Consider the following 21,429-nt stretch of genomic DNA (forward strand, 5'->3'; position numbering starts at 1 on the left):
TCTATGTTGTGATGTTATGCTATTGTTTCAGAAAAAGGGAGAAGGTTTGGTACCATTAAAACGTTTAATCCGGCTGCAAATGTTTGCACCTGTCCTAAGTCAGGAATCTGATGTACAGTAGTTGTCGTTTGTTTATGTAATTTATACGTGTATCTCGTTTCTCCTTTTTTATATAGATTAGACAGTTGGTTTTCCCTTTTGAATGGTTTAACACTAGTAATTTTGGGGCCCTTAATAGCTTGTTCTTCGGTGTGAGCCAAGGCTCCGTGTTGAAGGTCGTACATTGAACTATAATGGTTTACTTTTATAAATTGTTCTTTGGATGGAGAGTTGTCTTGTTGGCACTCACACCACATCTTCCTATATCTATTCGATCACTGAACCATGAAAATGAGGTCAAGGTCAGATGACACCTGCCAGCTAGATATGTACACCTTACAATCATTCCATACACCAAATATAGTAGACCTATTGCATACAGTATAAGAAAAACAGACCAAAACACAAAAACTTAACTGTAACCACTGAACCATGAAAATGAGGTCAAGGTCAGATGACACCTGCCAGTTGGACATGTACACCTTACAGTTCTTCCATACATGAATATACTAGACCTATTGCTTATAGTATCTGAGATATGGACTTGACCATCAAAAATTAACCATGTTCACTGATCCATGAAATGAGGTTGAGGTCAAGTGGTCTGATGGGCATGAGGACCTTGCAAAGTACGCACATACCAAATAAAGTTATCCTATTACTAATTATAAGAGAGAATTTAACATTACAAAAAATCTTAACTTTTTTTCCAAGCAGTCACTGAACCATGAAAATGAGGTCAAGGACATTGAACATGTGTCTGACAGAAACTTCGTAACATAAGGCATCCAGGTCTTCCACCTTCTAAAATATAATCCCGCATAATCAGCTTTAAAAGAGGGATGAAAGATACCAGAGGGAAAGCCCCCGAAATGATGTGTGTTAGTTTACGCTGCCGCCGCCTCGAGATCACTATCCCTATGTCGAGTTTTCTGCAACAAAAGTCGCAGGCTCGACAAAACCATTCGTGATTGAGAAGAAAATTGTCATTTTACTTGTTTCTATTAACTTTTATAAATTTTACCATAATACCCAAAATTGACAACAACACTTTGAGTGGTCTGCAATTTTATTTGCTATGGTCTACATGTTTCGCCTGCAAGGCAGGCTTCATCAGGACAATTTTTATACAGAAATTAATCCCTGAAGTACTCAAAGTGGTGAAATTTGACGGCGTCATGGTGAGAGAAACAATGAAAAGTGAAAGTAGCAATACAGACTAACAGAGTTATAAATAGATATAAAGATAAATATAGAAAATTAAGAAAATTAAAGTTTGTTTACAATGTAACTTGAGTTCGTTTTACTATTATATGATACATGAAATTGTTCTAAAGGCTTTGTATCTAATTGGACGAACTTCCCATGGTTCCTACCACTTCGCAAGGCTTCTCTTCCAACATAATTTGACAACCCTGCATACCAAGGTATCCACTTCAGGGACTCTAACGAAATGATTCACACAGGCGTTGGTTAACCACATGGAATTTTATAAATTTTGTTACTATAGTAAACATTACAGTAAGCATTTATCGCCTTCTTTAACAAAAAGTTGACAGATGATGATGATGGACTACAAGTCTACAACTGATGACAAGTGATGGCAAAAGCTCTATGGGCCAGGTCAGTTAAAATCAAGAATTAACATGACTTCCATCAATGTCATTTGGGGAGAAAACAAAATTCTCCCCAGGGCACAGCTTAATACAACTGCCCTTATCAGTTGGGCAAGTATGAACATCATGGTTAGAATCAGCAAATAAGGACCCCAAAGAATTTATTAATTTTTGATGAAATCATACAAACTCATTTTGGACCCTTAGGATATCAATGTTGACCAATTCATAAACAGGGCTCAAAATCCAAAATATAAAAAACTTCAAGACTTTGAAATAAATCTCATTGAAATTGGTCAAGAAATAGGCAATTTATACAAAGTATTAGAAAAGTATTGTTTTTGGACTTTTTTTCTTAAAAGATTAGAGCCCCCAAAATCAATCCAAACCTTCTTTTTTTTTATATGGAACATTGTTGTGCAATTTCATAATGGTCCATATACTTTAAGGGTAATATTCTTTACAAAACACAAACATGTTGGCATTCACCTAAAAAGTAACCAAACCATTAAACAGACTTATTCAGAAAGAATAAAGTTTCTATAAAATTGAGAATGGAAATGGGGAATGTGTCAAAGCAACAACAACCCAACCATAGAGCAATCAACAGCCGAAGGCCACCAATGGGTCTTCAATGTACCGAGAAACTCCCATACCCAGAGGCGTCCTTCAGCTGGCTCCTGAACAAATATGTATACTAGTACAGTGATAATGAACGTCATAATAAACTCCAAATTATACACTAGAAACTAAAATAAAATCATACAAGACTTACAATGGCCAGAGGCTCCTGACTTGGGACAGGCGCATAATTGCGGTTGGGTTAAACATGTTTTTTGAGATCTCAACCTTCCCCCTATACCTCTAGCCAATGTAGAAAAAACAAACGCACAACAATATGCAATACTATACTGTTTTCTGGTCATTAAGAATGGAACATTTTGGTATCAATATTGATTCACTCATAGGGTCTTATCATAGAAACAAACACATTTTTTTCTAAAAACCAGTTGTTGGCATGATATGGGTTAGGTTGTTCTCATATATATATTTTATGATGGTATGATACTAAACAACTAACAGGAGGGATTGTGCTTGACTTTGTTTAACCCGCCACATTTTTGCGCCTGTCCCAAGTCAGGATCCTCTGGCATTTGTAAGTCTTGTATATGTTTTTTATTTTAGTTCATTTATATGTTTTGAATTATGATGTCCATAATCACTGAACTAGAACACATTTTTATGTAGGGTCCAGCTGAGGCCCACCTCAAGGTGCAGGATTTTCTCGTTGCAATAAAGACCCATTGGTGGCCTGTGGCTGTTTTTTGCTCTTTGTTTGGGTTGTTGTCTTTTTGACACATTCCCCATTTCCATTCTCAATTTTAATTATCCTCAAGTTATTGTCTTGAAACCAGAAAATCCTAGTCTTATTGCCCTTTATTCCTGTATGGTTAGGAGTGACTTAGGACCATAACCCCAAAAAGCTATCACCACCTTTCATTTGAGGGAAGGAACCTTCTGGTACAATTTTATAAAATCCATACACTTATACTCCAAGTTATTGTCCTGAAACAAGAAAACATACTTGTTTGTGGCCCCTTATTCTCAAACAGTTGACAATAAACCTCAAAATCACACCCAACCTTCCTTTTGTGGTAAAGTGATACAATTTCATAGAGATCAATAAACTTATTCTCAAGTTATTGTCTAGAAACAAAATGTCTTCAGATGATGACAACATCAAAACATTATACAACCTTTGTATATAATAAAGTGTTATCACAGAGATATATCTTGCTTTTTTGTAATTTCAATAATCAAATGTTGGAATTAAAATAGCAACACTTTAACATGTAAGTTTTGTAAATATTCAAAGTCAATGAACAATGACTGAAGGTAAATGGCTAAACAATCTCAATGGAAATGAGATGTGCCAATGCTGATACAACTGCATACCAAATACTATTGACTTAAGTTCCCTTTAAACAAACCTAAACACAAACTAAAACATGTAAACTAAGCAAAATTCGAAGTCAATAGACCATAACTGAGGGGGCAGAGCCAAATAAAGTCCATGGAAATGAGATCTACCAATGCTTATACAACTGCATACCAATTATCATTGATCTACCACTAGTGGTTTACCATAAACCGGCATAATCACAAACTAATACATGACAACAAAGCATCAGTTTCAAAGCAAATAGACCATACCTGAGGGTGCAGGCAGTGGGGGATCCAGAACTTTTTGTAAAAGGGAGGGGGGGGGGGGGGTATGGGCGTGCTGAGTGACCTAAGGGGGGCTCTGCTCCAGTCAGCCAAATATCTTTGACCTAACACTTCACAATGAACTAGACCTAATCACAAACTAATACATTGTTGACACCGCCGCCAGAAACAGCATACCTATTTCTCGCTTTTTTACTTTGTCAATCGAGACAAAAACTACTTTGGTTCACATGTATACGCTATTCAAAATCTAATACATTAACCACTCAAGATTTTTCTAGCAGTGAATATAAGGTTTTTGGTAAAGATGATTCACTACTAACAGGAGAGAAATTTATAATCATATGATCAGTTTTTATATCCTATTGTAAATTTAATTAAATCTTTATCTTTAATCTAACTTATAACTAAAAATGCTTGAATTTATAAGGTTTCTATTTTTCCTTATTATATACTAAGTATATGTGTAATACATTCCAAGTCAATCGTATTCATAGTTGCAAAGGCTTCTAATCTGTATGTTATCATGTCATAAGTTAAACTTCAGGTATATGATAAAGTGAATATTATATGGCTTAATTCTCAATATCCACAATGTATCCTAAACTTCTTGTGAACAATTGGTATCTCAGAGGGTGCGAAATTGAAAAAAAAACATTTCTTATTCTTTTGACACTCTTTCTATAGTTATATCTAATTATATATTATTTTTATTTATGATTTTACCTTAGAAACAAATTTTCCAGCAGAAAAGTGTGGTGTGAGATATTTGACAACAAGATCTGCTGTCATCTTCAAATCTTTTCCATTAGGCTTACTTTCTGGTTCTCTATTAACATTGGTTGTTACAGTACTGCATTCTAGTCTTCGTTTTTTACTGTCTGTGTCTTTGCACTGGTGAAGAAAGTAAATAAAATTGTGTAATCTTTTTTTCCAATTAAAAAAAAAAGAAAAACTTTTTTTCCAATTAAAAAAAAAAAGAAAAAAAGAAAGATATTGAATTTGTATGGTAGATAGGAGCATTTTAGGTGCATGATATAAATTGAAAATAGAATCATATACTTAAGAAATAATTGATGCAAGGCAAGCTATACTTTATTGTAGTTTTAACATGGGTAGGCATTATATTTGTGATTATTTTTGCCCGAGCAATAGTGAGGATACCACAATGTAATGACTAACCATATTAAAACTACAATAAAGTATAGATGGCAACAATTATTTATATTCTGATTAGGACAATTTAGGTTATTTCTATTTCCAATGTGTTTAAGCATAGAGTGTGTGTGTAGGCTCTTCCATGAACCTCCCTAGCTTGTAAACAAGCAAACGACTGGCAATGTGATTTTTCAGAGGGAGGAATTTTGAACAGCCAGCATGGATGGTTGTCGAAATTAGCATGTCTAGGTCAAATATGTCAATTTCGAATTGCAACACATTACAGTCATAATAAATGAATTAGTAACAACATGTGCATCATTCAAGAGTTTGGAAGTGCTTTAAGTTAATGATATATATTAAATGCATGCCAATTTGAATAAAAACATTATTCTGCAGTAGTCAATATATGCATGTGCAAACAAATTTTATTGGATTTAGAGCAGCGGTTTATTCACAAATTGAAAGAAGCACATCATATTAGAATACATTATATGTGTGGAAGGAGAACCACTGTACCTCAAAACCAACCAGATGCTCCGCAGGGCGCAGCTTTATACGACCTTTATACGACCTTAGAGCTTGAACCCTGAACGGTTGGGGCAAGTATGGACACAACATTCAAGCTGGATTCAGCTCTTAATTTGGATTGTGATTAAATAGTTGACACAGCATAGGGTTTCTGACACAGAATGAATGTGGTCTAATGAACTTAAAATTTTGTTTTGCCTTTGAGCAATTCACTATGCTGTTGAATATTAATCCTTTCAAAAAAATGTTTGAAGAAATTTTCTTTTTATTTATGAAATCTGAAATGAGAAAAATTGACCCCCCCCTATTTTTTTTTTCACATCCCCCTTTCCCTTATTCCAAATCTGATCTCAATTCAAATTTCTAATGGAGTTTGCAACAATAACTACTCATTTAAATACATCATAGAATATTAAAATGTAAAAAAAGGGCTTGTTATCAATGAATGGTAAAGATTGTTTTAATTTATCAGTTGGTAGTAAAAGTGAATATACATTGTATATTGTATAAAACAATGATTAGAGTTGATTCAACTACTATTCTGGACAAAGAAAGATAACTCTAATTGAAAATTTCTTGCTATTGCGCAATATTGTGCAATTAGATATTTCTTGCTATTGCATAATACTGTGCAATTGAAAATACTTGCTATTGCTTTCTTGCTATTACGCAATACTGTTAAATTGAAAATTTCTTGCTATTGCACAATACTGTGCAATTGAACTTTGAAGATTTTTTGATATTGCTGAATACTATGCAATTAAAAATTCTTGCTATTGCACATTACTTATTATAATAATTTTGGATCCTGATTTGGACCAAAACTTGGCCCATAATCAACAAGAGTGCACACGCTGAAATGTCTCGCCTTCTATACTTATCATTGATATTATGTTGATAGTCCTAAGTATAAAGCTTTATTACAACTGTCTCATAAACTTAACATTAACCAAGATAACTAAACAAAGACCAATGAACCATGAAAATGAGGTCAAGGTCAGATGAACCATGCCAGGCAGACATGAACAGCTAACAATGCTTCTATACAACATATATAGTTGACCTATTACTTATAGTTTAAGAAAAATAGACCAAAACACAAAAAATTAACACTGTGCAATGAACCGTGAAAATGAGGTCATGGTCAAAAGAAACCTGCGCTACTGACATAAAGATCATAAAATATTTCCATACACCAAATATAGTTGACCTATGGCATATACACTGGGGTAAAGCTGATGACCGTAACTGCATTCACGGTCATCCCAAGATGTCGGATGAAAAATTAGGTCAGTTTCTGTATTGTCTGTTAAAGTGTTTCTATATCATTTTCTTTACAAATCATACATTGAAACGATGTAAATTTATATAAGAATCACTCGAAAATCACTAATTACTTCCGAGAAATGTGCATGAAACGGGAAATTCGATTTGAAAAAATCGTTAAGATGACCGTAAATCATAATCAAAATATTTTCAAGATGACCGTAACATAAAACAAGGATGACCGTGATTGGTAAAAAGATGACCGTAACTTGTAAAAGGATGACCGTAAATTGCATTTTTCTCGTAAACAATGAAATATTTATTGATATCGACGTTAAAATTTTAACACAAATTGACAGCGATACGACGAAAATTTGAAGAAACATGAATATGTCCCTATATAGCTAGTACACGGATGCCTCATCTACACTATCATTTTCTATGTTTAGTGGACTATGAAAATGGGATAAAACTGTAATTTGGCATTAGAATTAAAAAGATCATACCATAGGGGAAAATGTGTACTAAGTTTCAATTTTATTTAACTTGAAGCTGGACAAACGGACAAACAAACAGACGAACGGACGAACGTACGCACATACCAGAAAAACATAATGCCAATAAGTGGAGCATTAAAAACATTAATAATACATACGAATATTTGGTAATCGAGCCCATGTGTATGGTTCCAGAGGAAGCAGATTAAAATCTTAATTTGTCTTGATATATGCAGGCGGAAACACTTTTGAAATAGAACAAAAGAATCGAAGCTCTGTGTTTATCGAGAAAGCGATAAATGTTAACTGTAATGTTTGATATAGTAACAAAATTTTAAAAAGTTAATAGAAACAAATAAAACGACTATTTTCTTATTTTAAAAACACCATTTGCATAAGTTTTCAATGTATCTATTACATAGTAATGCAAAACAATAAGATATCAAGTCGACGACATGGTTCTTATCGGGGCCTTTTATAGCTGACTATGCAGTATGGGCTTTGCTCATTGTTGAAGGCCTTACGGTTACCTATAGTTGTTAATGTTTGTGTCATTTTGGTCTTTTCTGGATAGTTGTCTCATTGGCAATAATACCACATCTTCTTTTTTATATATAGTATCTATAAGTTGGATGTAGAAAATGCATAACCTCCGATTTTTTTTTATCACGGACGGAGAACATATCAATCTTTTAGTTCAGAAATTTTCGTGTCTGTCCTTCCATTATGTGAATCAAGAAAAAATTCCCCAAAACAGGTAACGATTGTATCGAAACGAGAAAAATCGAGTGCACCTTTTTATGTTAGGGCATGTTTGGGGTGTATATTTTGTCTTTAAAACGTACAAAGCAAGAGTATTTTATATAACATCTCGCTTCAGATTCTATCATTATTATATATCAAAGCTACAGGTTGACTTTATAACGTAAAAAAATGACAGTACGAAAAGATGAAATATATGGGTCAAGTGAGATACCTATCTAAAGAATCACAAAAACAGAGTAGGTGTGTTCGAATAGCTATTTTTTCTAAAAGTACTTGACGACAGTCTTTTAATTTGGATGATGAAAATGGATATCTTCGAAAAAAATATGATCTTCTTGTGTGTGATAACTAGGGTTTATAATCTTCAACTACTGAAAATTGTTTAGTCTGCCCTTCCACGAAATATTTAATTAGAATTTTTTTAAATGCTTAAGAATTTTCAAAAATTCCATCTGACATCCGAACAGACAATATTTTTAAGTTGAATCAATGCAGACAAGATCATTAACTAATGCTCATTAGCTAGTAGATACATTTGTCATTTAAAATATAACTGACGTATAACGATCGATCGTAATGGTGCTATGTGGATAAATTTATCAGTTTTCAAGAGCAAAATTGGCAGAGCGTCATCCCTACAATGGCTTCCATTTCTACGATTGTGAGCATGAACTGGCGTAATGGGGAGATAATTTTGAAGAAGTAGAATCCTGACTGTATGAATAACATTTCTGTATATATACAAATTGACAACGTTCCGCCTTATGATACGATTTTCGTACAATACTATTTTAAGGATCTACTTTGCTGGAGCTCACTAGTTTATTCGAATGATATTTTCAAAATGTTTCTGTTATTTTATTTGCATGACAAAATGAAAGACGATATAATATCAATAGGTGTACATGCAAATTTTTGGCATTTTTAAAAATGTGTATTTATTATATGTCTTTTAAAGGAATCCAAGAAACAAAACCAAATCTTTTGTCGAGCAGTTGAAGGCTGTGCACCGAATTTTTTTCATTATGCTTGTAAGGTGTCATTTTATCGCGCTTTTGTAGCATTTTTTCCCTTCCTGTTCATTTGCATGTCTTTTGTCAAATTCATTTTAAAGATTAAACCCTCTACTGTAAAAAAGATACATATGGTAATCTTTGCATTTGAAGCACGTCTTATTTTCTTCTAACAATAGGATAAAACTCTCATATTAAAATGTGTATACCAACACAATTAATCATTTGATATAAAAAGATAGTTATATAAATACGGATATTTCTTAGGATTGAGGGTCATCCTTTAAAAGTTACGGTCATCATTTACAAATTACGGTCAACTTAAAAGCAGTTACGGTCAGCCTTGTTATGAATCTCTGATTCTGTTACGGTCATCTCGATTGTGATTTACGGTCATCTTGGCGATTTTTTCAAATCGAATTTCCCGTTTCATGCACATTTCTCGGAAGTAATTAGTGATTTCCGAGTGATTCTTTTATAAATTTACATCGTTTCAATGTATGATTTGTAAAGAAAATGATATAGAAACACTTTAACAGACAATACAGAAACTGACCTAATTTTTCATCCGACATCTTGGGATGACCGTGAATGCAGTTACGGTCATCAGCTTTACCCCAGTGATATAGTATTAGATAAATAGACCAAAACTCAAAAACTTAACTTTGACCACTGAACCATGAAAATGAGGTCAAGGTCACATGACATCTGCCCGCTAGATATGTACACCTTACAATCATTCCATACAACAAATATAGTAGACCTATTGCATATAGTATAAAAAAACCAGACCAAAACACAAAAATTTAACTATAACCACTGAACCATGAAAATGAGGTCAAGGTCAGATGACACCTGCCAGTTGGACATGTACACCTTACAGTCCTTCCATACACCGAATATACAAGCCCTATTGCTTATAGTATCTGAGATACGGACTTGACCACCAAAACTTAACCTTGTTCACTGATCCATAAAATGAGGTCGAGGTCAAGTGAAAACTGTCTGACAGACATGAGGACCTTGCAAGGTACGCACATATCAAATATAGTTATCCTATTATTTATAATAAGAGAGAATTCAACATTACAAAAAATCTGAACTTTTTTTTCAAGTGGTCACTGAACCATGAAAATGAGGTCAAGGACATTGGACATGTGACTGACAGAAACTTTGTAACATGAGGCATCTTTATACAAAGTATGAAGCATCCAGGTCTTCCACCTTCTAAAATATAAAGCTTTTAAGAAGTTAGCTTACACCGCCGCTGCTGCCGCCGTAGCCGCCGCCGCTGGATCACTATCCCTATGTCGAGCTTTCTGCAACAAAAGTTGCAGGCTCGACAAAAATCTAAGTACATGTTTAGATTCAGCATATCAAAGAAACCCAAGAATTCAATTTTTGTTAAAATCAAACTTAGTTTAATTTTGGACCCTTTGGACTTTAATGTAAACCAATTTGAAAACGGGACCAAAAATTAAGAATCTACATACACAGTTAGATTCGGCAAATCCCAAGAACCCCAATTATTCAATTTTTGATGAAATCAAACAAAGTTTAATTTTGGACCCTTTGGGCCCCTTATTCCTAAACTGTTGGGACCAAAACTACCAAAATCAATCCCAACCTTCCTTTAATGGTCATTAACCTTGTGTTTAAATTTCATAGATTTCTATTGACTTAAACTAAAGTTAGAGTGCAAAAACTAAAAGTATTTGGACAACGAAGAAGACAACGCCAACGTGATACCAATATAAGACCAAAGATTTTTCAATTTTTGAGGTCATGTTGTCATTCACCTCAAAAGCCAAACAAATCTCTTAACAGACTTATTAAGAAGGGATATAGTTACGATACTGTTGTCAGGTCATTAAAGATGGCATATTATAGCTTTAATATTGATTCACTTATTTGGTCTTTGCCTCGAAAATAAACACATTTATTCTAAAACCAGTTGTTGGCACGATACAGGTTATGTTCATATTTTATGATGGTATGACACTAAACCCCTAACGGGTGGGATTGTGCTTGATGTTCATACATGTATGATGAAGACATAATCTCTCAATCAGTTTAATTGTGGTCAGGAGCTGGCATGTCAGTAACTGTTAGTAGTCCTTTGTTAATTTATGTATCATTGTCATTTTGCTTAGTTTCTTTTGTTACCTATTCTGACACCAGATTTCTTTTAACTGAGTTTTACTGTGCATATTTCTGTGTGTTTGTTTTTCTGTATTCATGACATTGGCTAAAGGCATAGGGGGAGGGTTGAGATCTCACAAAACATGTTTAACCCCACCACATTTTTGCACCTGTCCCAAGTCAGGAGCCTCTGTCCTTTGTTAGTCTTGTAATTTTGTATGATTAATAATTTTAGTTCATTTATTTATTTCAGAGTTTGGTGTGACATTCATTGTTACTGAACTGGTGCCCATTTTTGTTTGGGGACTAGCTGAAGTACACCTCAGGGTGTGAAAGAGTTGGAAAGAAGGATTTTGTATTACACTGTGAGCTCTAAGGTTTACAATAACATAACCAGATGCTCCGCAGGGCGTAGCTTTATACGACCGCAGAGGTTGAACCCTGAACGGTTGGGGCAAGTATGGACACAACATTCAAGCTGGATTCAGCTCTAAATTTGGATTGTGATTAAATAGTTGACACAGCATAGGTTTCTGACACAGAATGAATGTGTTCTAATGAACTTAAAATTTTTGTTTTCTCTTAGAGCAATTCACTATGCTGTTGAATATTAATCCTCTCAAAAAAATGTTTGAAGAAATTTTCTTTTTTATTTATGAAATTTCAAATGAGAAAAATTGAACCCAATTTTTTTAATCACATCCCCCTTTCCCTTATTCCAAAACTAATCTCAATTAAAATTTCTAATGGAGTTTGCAACAATAACTACTCATTTAAATACATCATAAATATTAAGATGTAAAAAAACTGCTTGTTATCACTGAATGGTAAAGATTATTTTAATTTATCAGTTGGTAGTAAAAAGTGAATATACATTGTATATTGTATATAACAAAGATTTAAGTTGATTCTGGACAAAGAAAGATAACTCCAATTAAAAAAAATCTTGCTATTGCACAATATTTTGCAATTAGATATTTCTTGCTTACTATTCTGGACAAAGAAAGATAACTCTAATTAAAAAAAAATTTGCTATTTCACAATATTGTGCAATTAGATATTTCTTGCCATTGCGCAATACTGTGCAATTGAAAAGACTTGCTATTGCACAATACTTAATATAATAATTTTAGATCCTGATTTGGACCAACTTGAAAACTGGGCCCATAATAAAAAATCTAAGTACATTTTTGGATTCAGCATATCAAAGAACCCCAAGATTTCAATTTTTGTTAAAATCAGACTAAGTTTAATTTTGGACCCTTTGGACTTTAGTGTAGACCAATTTGAAAACAGGACCAAAAATGTGGATCTACATGACATTTACTAAATCGATTTTCTAATAACTTCATTTTTTATATAAGTTTGAATTTTTCATTATTAATTAATTATGCATTCAACTTGACATTTATTAAAACTGATCTTCTAATAACTTCATTTTTAATTATTTTTTTTTTACATAAGTTTGAATTTTTCATTATTAATTAATTATTTTGAAATTTAGCTTAATCTTACTTTTCATTAATTTGTTTGAAATCCGTGATAAAAGAATTATGTTTTATTATTTGAAAGTGACTTATAGACCCAATGGGTCGGGTGTATTTTATTGTGTATGTAATATTTTTGTACTTTATTGAAATGTGATTACACATGTCACTATAATAAACATTTACTTACATGTACTTACTTACTTACACAGTTAGATTTGGTATATCAAAGAACCCCATTTATTCAATTTTTGATGAAATCAAACAAAGTTTAATTTTGGACCCCGATTTGGACCAACTTGAAAACTGGGCCAATAATCAAGAATCTAAGTACATTTTTAGATTCAGCATATCAAAGAACCTAACTGATTCATTTTTTGTCAAAATCAAACTAAGTTTAATTTTGGACCCTTTGGACCTTAATGTAGACCAATTTGAAAACGGGACCAAAAGTTAAGAATCTACATACACAGTCATGACAGTTAGATTCTACATATCAAAGAACCCAAATTATTCAATTTGGACGAAATCAAACAAAGTTTAATTTTGGACCCTTTGGGCCCCTTATTCTGTTGGGACCAAAACTCCCAAAATCAATACCAACCTTCCTTTTATGGTCATAAACCTTGTGTTTAAATTTCATAGATTTCTATTTCCTTATACTAACGTTATGGTGCGAAAACCAAGAAAAATGCTTATTTGGGTCCCTTTTTGGCCCCTAATTCCTAAACTGATGGGACCTAAACTCCCAAAATCAATACCAACCTTCCTTTTGTAGTCATTAACATTGTGTTTAAATTTCATTGATTTCAATTACTTAAACTAAAGTTATTGTGCGAAAACCAAGAATAATGCTTATTTGGGCCCTTTTTTGGCCCCTAATTCCTAAACTGTTGAAACCAAAACTCCCAAAATCAATCCCAACCGTTCTTTTGTGGTCATAAACCTTGTGTCAAAATTTCATAGATTTCTATTTACTTAAACTAAAGTTATAGTGCGAAAACCAAGAAAATGCTTATTTGGGCCCTTTTTGGCCCCTAATTCCTAAAATGTTGGGACCAAAACTCCCAAAATCAATACCAACCTTCCTTTTGTGGTCATAAACCTTGTGTTAAAATTTCATAGATTTCCATTCACTTTTACTAAAGTTAGAGTGCGAAAACTAAAAGTATTCGGACGACGACGACGACGACGCCAACGTGATAGCAATATACGACGAAAATTTTTTCAAATTTTGCGGTCGTATAAAAAGGTTATGAATACCTCTTCTTTTATAGGTCTTTTTTCCCCTTTATGAACATGATTAATGGTTTCATCTTTTTTATCACTGACTTGACAAGCATCTGTACAACCACTAGTTTCACTTGTGTCATGTGATTTTGAATGAGAAGAATGTTTGTATTTTTCATCTGTTGTCAGCTTAAGATGTTTCAATTTAACTTCTTTTCTGTCTTTCGATTCATCAATCTTCTCTGTTTTAATGGAACTTGATGTACAAATGCTAGACTTATTCTCATCCGATCCAAGTCCTGACTCTTTTTTAAATAATATATCTTCACTAAATCTCACACATTCTGGTTTAACACTTCTAGACTTCTGTTTGTGACTAGATTTAGATGAAAAACTTCCCACTTGGTATTTGTCTAAAATAGATGCCACTTCTGATTCCAATTGCTGTAAAGGTTTCTCTTCCATTACATCATTAACTGGTTTACCACAAATTTGACCATCAAAATAAAATGATGAATCAGACTTTCTTGAAAGTTTTAATTTAGAATCAGTATTAGAATATTTATCTGAATCAGAACCACATGAATATTTGACTACTGACTCAGGGTCAGGATCAGTCTTAAAATCATTCTTTGTGTTAACAATCATATCACAAGCTTTCACAAAAGTACAGCTAAAACCAGATGTCATATCACAATCATCCATGCCATCATTTGAGAAATGACTAGCAGGACTTGATTTAAAATTGTCTGATCCTTTTGGAACAAGTGATTTGTGCAAATCTTTGCTTTTTGTTGTTTTCTTTATCTCGTTGCATTTTGACATAATAGCTGCCTTGTACAAATTTACAGCTTTACTTGACTTAAAAACATCAAATTCTTCATCTATAGCACAACACTCAGGTTCATAGTCTTTGGCAGCCATCTTGGTAGAAACATCTTTGTAGTATGAAGTAAAGTTAGTATAAAGGTCAGATGTAATCATTCCAAGGCAGTGTTCCCGGATCTGAAACAGATTAAACTATACAATTACAACAGAAAATAAGACATTCTCATTAATAAAATATTTATAGGAAGATGTGGTGTGAGTGTGCCAATGAGACAACTCTCCATCCAAATAACAATTTATAAAAGTAAACCATTACAGGTCAATGTACAGCCTTCAACACAGAGCCTTGGCTCACACTGAACAATAAGCTATAAAAGCCCCAAAATTACTAGTGTAAAACTATTCAAACGAGAAAAACAACGGTCTAATCTATATAAAAAACGAGAAACGAGAAACACGTATAAATTACATAAACAAAGACAAATACTGTACATCAGATTCCTATGCTTATGTTTAACACAAGAATTGGAATTCTGATAAATATTGTGTAATGGTTTTAAGTATAATATTAACCTTTAATAAGATATTTATTCAATCATATTGTGGTCATAAACCTTGTGTCAAAATACATAATAAGTTTAACATTTTGAACAATATTCATTTGATTGAATTCTGCCTTTAACCCAAGATGAATCTTCATTTAAGTCTTGATCCTGAAAGGTTATGCATTTTTGATTTTGTTTATAAATGACATCTGTACACTAAATCTGTTTGAAGTGTATTTATTGATACTTTAGTTCCAGATAGCATAAATTATCTACAAGTTGCAGTTAGCTTTGAACTAGCTATCATTAATTGGGAGTAATCTTATTTTTGTGCTTTGAGTAGTTGTTTTTTGTGCTTTGTATTATTTTATTAAGTCTTTTGCAACTAACATTTACAGTTTGATGAAAATATTTATGATTGAATGATTGATTGGTTATTGGTTGCTTAACATTCAATGACAAATATTTCACAAAAACATTCAAGCTTAATGGCCAGAAAAAGGGGGGAAATGTCCCATGGACTCATTTCATATTTTTTTTGGAAAATAAACATGGGTATAAAAATTCATAACATTTGTTTGAGGCATACTAAAGCATTTGTAAAGTAAGATATAAAAAAATCAAAATTCAGCATTTTTCATTTTGTAAACTCTAGAAAGGTAAAAGTGACGCCACACAAATTCAAACTGTATCTGTCTTTTGTGGTAATAAGCATTGGGTGTAAGTAACATAACATTTGGTTGAGACATATAAGTTTATGAAAGGACATAACTCAAGAACTGTAAAAGTGATCCTACCCAAATTAAAAATGATCTGCATTGCGTGCAAGTTTCATAATATTTGGTTGAGAAAAAAAATCTGCTATTTTTCAATTTATAAAGGGGGATAACTCTAGAATGGATAAAGTGACAGCAACAAAATTCAAACTGGATCTGTTTTGTTTTAAAATAAAAATTGTGTATAATATTCATAACATTAGATTAAGGCAAACTAAAGTTTGAGATTGGGAAAGAAAAATTCAGCAATTTTTCAATTTGTAAAGGGGCATAACTTTAGAAAGGTAAACGTGATGCCACCCAAATTCACCTTGATTTTCTTTTAAGGTAATTATAAGCGTTTTGTATGTATAAGATTTAAAACATTTGGTTAATGACGCAAAATAAAGTAAGAGAACAAAAACAAATTTCAGAACATATAGACTGACAAGGGTTTATAACACTTAATGCCACCTCTGCTATGATAGGGCTTAGAAAATAAAACAATAATTTTTTAAAGGTTTTAAAAGTGTTATAATCTATCCAGACAGGATATGTAAATCATAAATTGAAGCTATTTGATTATTAAGGGTGACAGGACACTTCAGCAAAAAAAATAAAAATGCTACTAGGGGGTATTTTAGCACAGACATTTCATTCCATTTTGTTACTGGATTAAGCAGTTCACCTGTATTTTCTTTAACACATTCTGGCACAAACTTTACTGTTTTAAAACTCTCAAAACTAGAAATATGTAAGCTGGTTTATGATTAGGTTGTTTGCATTTACAATTTGGTTAAACAAGAAAGTAAATGTTGTAACATGATTTTATAGTAATCTCTTATTTTTTGTGAGTGAATTGGTCCAGTTTATACACCAATAATTTAATACTTTAACGTCTTGTACATAACTTCTGTATTCCATGAAGCTCACAATTGATCTCTGTGAATTGTAATAAAGTATTTGACAATAGAGTAAATTATCTCCCTCATATTAACGAATCAAAATCTGGTATCTAATATACATGTACTATATGTATGAAGTAAATTAAAGGAGTAGGTCCGGTAAGGGCCGATTTTGGCCCCAAATTTCAGTTTCATCTAACGAGATATTTAGGACACTTTTTAAACACATAAGTGTCTATTTCAATTGATTCATTTAGTTTATGTTAACGATTTTAACTGATTCAGTCATGAACAACGCTCCGATTGAAGCTTAAATATGAAAAATCTATCAAATATGCCAAAAAAAACGTAACTTTTCCGATGGTTTTCGTCAAAAATGAAAGTGGCCGCATCCATGTTCATCCTCAACCTTTATATATGTTATGTATTATCATCAAATACAACTTACATTTCAATATTATGAATGAACACGAATGCGGCCACTTTCATTTAAGACGGAAACCGTCTAAAATTTAACTAAAATGCTATAATTGTGAAGATTTCAGTAATTTAGCATGACTCTATGATGCTAGTTCACGATATATGTGCATTGTATTGTCAAAAACAGCACATATTTATGTAGCGGATGCATTCTACTTTCCAAAAAATATCTAAAAGATTACATTTTCACAATTTTGCAAAACTGCTTAATTTTGGGGCCAAAAGGGGGTCTTACTGAACCTACTCCTTTCTGCCTACATGCAATTGAAAATCTCTTAAAAAACATATATATTTGAAAATCTAGTTTATATACCAAATATACAATTTCTGTTCTCAATATTGTGACTTTATTTCTTGTGAACCTTTTTCCCTATTTATCCTTGATGTTTTTCCATGATGTATTTTTTGTAAATTCAATATCTGATCATAAGCTTACTTGACTTTCATTGCAGATGATATATTTTTCCATACAATAACCACATCAGGGGTGTGGAAATGCTATGCCCGACTCGCCCGACTCGTACATTTGAACAACCGGACAAGTAATTATTTTTGTCTCGGTTGCCCGTGGACAAGTAAAAAAAATATACAAGAAAAAGTTCAAATCCAACAAAAATATAGAATTAATTCCAAAACATATAAAGATGATTAATTTATATAAAGAAACCAATAGTCAGCGAGTAGAAACATCAATGTCCATGACGATAAATATTACATAATACCGAAATTGATAAAAAAAAATAGGTATGCGAACCCGAGTCGTGTAACATTGCATTGATTTTGTCCATTGACCCCGGATCTTCGATTAGGTTTTATCTGTTATTCACTGGAAGTATCATTACTTTAGTTTTTCTTTCGACAGTCAGATTGATAAATATTAAATATTAAAGACACCGGTCAAGCAAGACAAAAAGAGTTATGAGTCAAATAGAAAACCCGAAACGCAGATGGAGAAGAACACGTATTTTAAAAAAGATTCGGAAGCGAGAATTTCAGACATCGTGTATATTAGATTGCCTTGGCTATCTTGGATGGAAATTCGTAAAATAAATAATTTGTTGTTTTATCTATAGAAGACAGGTCAGCATCATTTGTTGTCAAAGTGGTAAATAAAATAAATAAATAAATAAATAATCTTTATTTCAAGAGGATGATCCCATTAGTTAAAACTAATCTTCCTGAGAGTCCTCAAAATAATAATAACATATTTATAAGTACATAGAGTATTATAAAGTTATATTATACACAATATACAATTGTATTTAAATAATAATGAAAAAGCATATTAATTTGCACAATTGATAAATAGAAGAGATGATTGAATTGCCCCTCAAGACAATTACGAAAGAAACAAAACGTGTGTCAGTTGAGAGAAACACCAAAACTTCACCATGTTCACTAACTGTACTCTTAATTTAGTATATGTACCTACTGGCTACAATTTTTACAGGGATCTCCATGGCCTGTTTAACGATGGCGCCCCGCATTCGTTCAAATGTCTTGCGCCATCGTCAAATGACTCGCCCCATCGTTAAATTGTCTTGCGCCATCGTTAAATTGTCTTCCGCCATCGTTCAAAACTTCATCATTTTTTGTAGCCCGACTCCATTTTTTTATCAATTATAATCAAATGCATGTAATTGCATAACCCTTAGGCTTTTTATGTTATAATCCAACACAGTTCTAACGCCTGAGGGATATCCGGATTAAGATCGCTAATCACTTGTACCTAAGCTTGTACAGGTAGATCAACAAACCAGACAGGAGAATACTATCTGAGGATAGACGATCCATTTGTCGAATTAATCAACTAAGTTTCAGCAAATGATTATGATAATTTAGATTAAATAAATAAATTAATAATCCAGTTACAAAGAAAACAGTTTAACAAGTCGAACACATGCTTTATTTTGACTTACGCAATCAGCATCCCCCTTTTTTAAGAAGAACAAAATAAGATGCAAAACAGTAAATAATATTTCATTGCAAATAACTCAAGTACTGCTGTAACGATAATTTAGAATTATTTAAAAAGTTTAAAAGTAAAAACTTATAAATATTTCCTGTAAAGAAATATCGTATCGTAATTCCGAATTTATTTCGTATATTACAATCAAATTGATACATCCGCGTTTCCGGTTTCTATTCAGACTCGAAAGATGCATGTTGCACAGCATCAATTTGTCAGATAAAGTCATTAAAAACCTTTTCATTTGCTTTACAAACCTCTTTAACCTTTTACATAACCTGTACGAATCGTTTTGTTGTTGCTGCAAATCAGCCATACCCATAATGGGTTCTGAATTTGACAGTGTCCATGAAAAATAAGCTCCACATCATATGATTTTTAACCCCCATAACAATTACCAAAAATACAAGAAATCTACATGGGGACCTTCATGACAGCTTTTGGTCATTCTCGACTAAGGGGGAACATGAAGACTTGGCATTTGAATGGTTAAAAACGGCAATAAATGAACATATTGATACTTCTAATTCTATAATGAAAATTCAAATAAATATAATTTAAATAAGCAATGAATTAGCATGTTCACCATTCCTTGTATGGAGGGATAAAATACTTCCGATCGCGCTACACTGTACAGCGTAGACACGGTTTGTAATGGTGAAAGTTCCTCCATGGTTCAATTTTCATCCATGGAGATCCCTGTTTTTATACAAAAACTGCTGTAAAATCGTCCTCTGCATGTTATCTCATTGGTTGGTTTGCTGTTAGGTTTCTGTCCCATTGATGTTAACCCATTTCCTACTTTCCTAAAGGTTTACACAATAGAAACAAATGCATTTCATTTGTTTGTGATGCAAAAAAGTGCTAAGAATCATATATTCATGATATTAGCTAACAATGAAATACTTCAATATTTATTGGGACCATCAGGGCAAGTAACTTTTTTTCCAGACAAGTGAAATTTACTGTTTAACTTGCCCAGGGACAAGTGCTCACAACAAATATTTCCACACCCCTGCACATGAGGATTTAGTTCACAAAATGAAACTGCATGTTATCTAAAAAGATTGAAAACATTCTCTCACCTTGACTGTTAGTCTAGGAATTTTTGTACTAGAGGCATCTCTGAGAACACAATCTTCACTTGGCTTCTCAAAATCATCATCATCACCAGCTGTTACTGTTGAAGTATCCTGTAAAGAATTTTAAATTTCAAAGAGTGCTCTTTAATGAATTCTATGGGCAATCTTCACCGTTGTATGCTCATTTGAATCACTCCACATTGAGGGAAATGCACAGATGAACAAGAATCTAGTACATGGATGTCAAATCCACAATCTTTTTTTATGTTAAGTGGTCCGTAAAAATGGGCTAAAAACTCTAATTTGGCATTAAATTTTGAAAGATCATATCATAGGGAACACGTGTACTAAGTTTCAAGTTGATTGGACTTCAACTTCATCAAAAACTACCTCGATAAAAAATTTAACCTGAAGTAGGACAGACTAAACTAGAGGCTCTCAAGAGCCTGTGTCGCTCACCTTGGTCTATGTGCATATTAAACAATGGACACAGATAAATTCATGACATAATTGTGTTTTGGTGATGGTGATGTGTTTGTAGATCTTACTTTACTGAACATTCTTGTTGCTACAATTATCTCTATCTATAATGAACCAGAGTTGGGGTAATTGTAATCGTTAATCAGCTGTAATTGATTACAATTTTTCAAGTAATCAGTGTAATCACTAATCAGCCTCAAATCTGATTATATGTAATTTAATTTAATCGATTACTTTTTAAAATAGCCTGTAATCCTGATTACTTTTTGATTACATTCTGATTACAATGAAAAAAATCTAAAACTGTGTTTAGGTCAATTAATGAACTTTTTGTTATTCATATTTAATAAAT

At 32.7% G+C, this 21,429-nt stretch overlaps 1 protein-coding gene across 2 annotated transcripts in view; it reads right to left on the reverse strand.

Annotated features, from left to right (window-relative positions):
* LOC139486849 (ATP-dependent DNA helicase Q5-like) overlaps positions 1-21,429 on the reverse strand; it is a 74,764-nt gene that overhangs the window by 20,291 nt on the left and 33,044 nt on the right. For both annotated transcript variants that reach the window (XM_071271911.1, XM_071271912.1), the window contains exons 8-10: positions 20,601-20,708; positions 14,067-15,038; positions 4,671-4,838 (exon numbers count right to left, since the gene is read on the reverse strand). In XM_071271911.1, coding sequence (XP_071128012.1) covers positions 4,671-4,838; positions 14,067-15,038; positions 20,601-20,708 — 1,248 coding nt within the window. The remainder of the gene's footprint in view (positions 1-4,670; positions 4,839-14,066; positions 15,039-20,600; positions 20,709-21,429) is intronic.

This window comes from Mytilus edulis, chromosome 8 (genome assembly GCF_963676685.1).
Source record: "Mytilus edulis chromosome 8, xbMytEdul2.2, whole genome shotgun sequence".
NCBI lineage: Eukaryota > Metazoa > Mollusca > Bivalvia > Mytilida > Mytilidae > Mytilus > Mytilus edulis.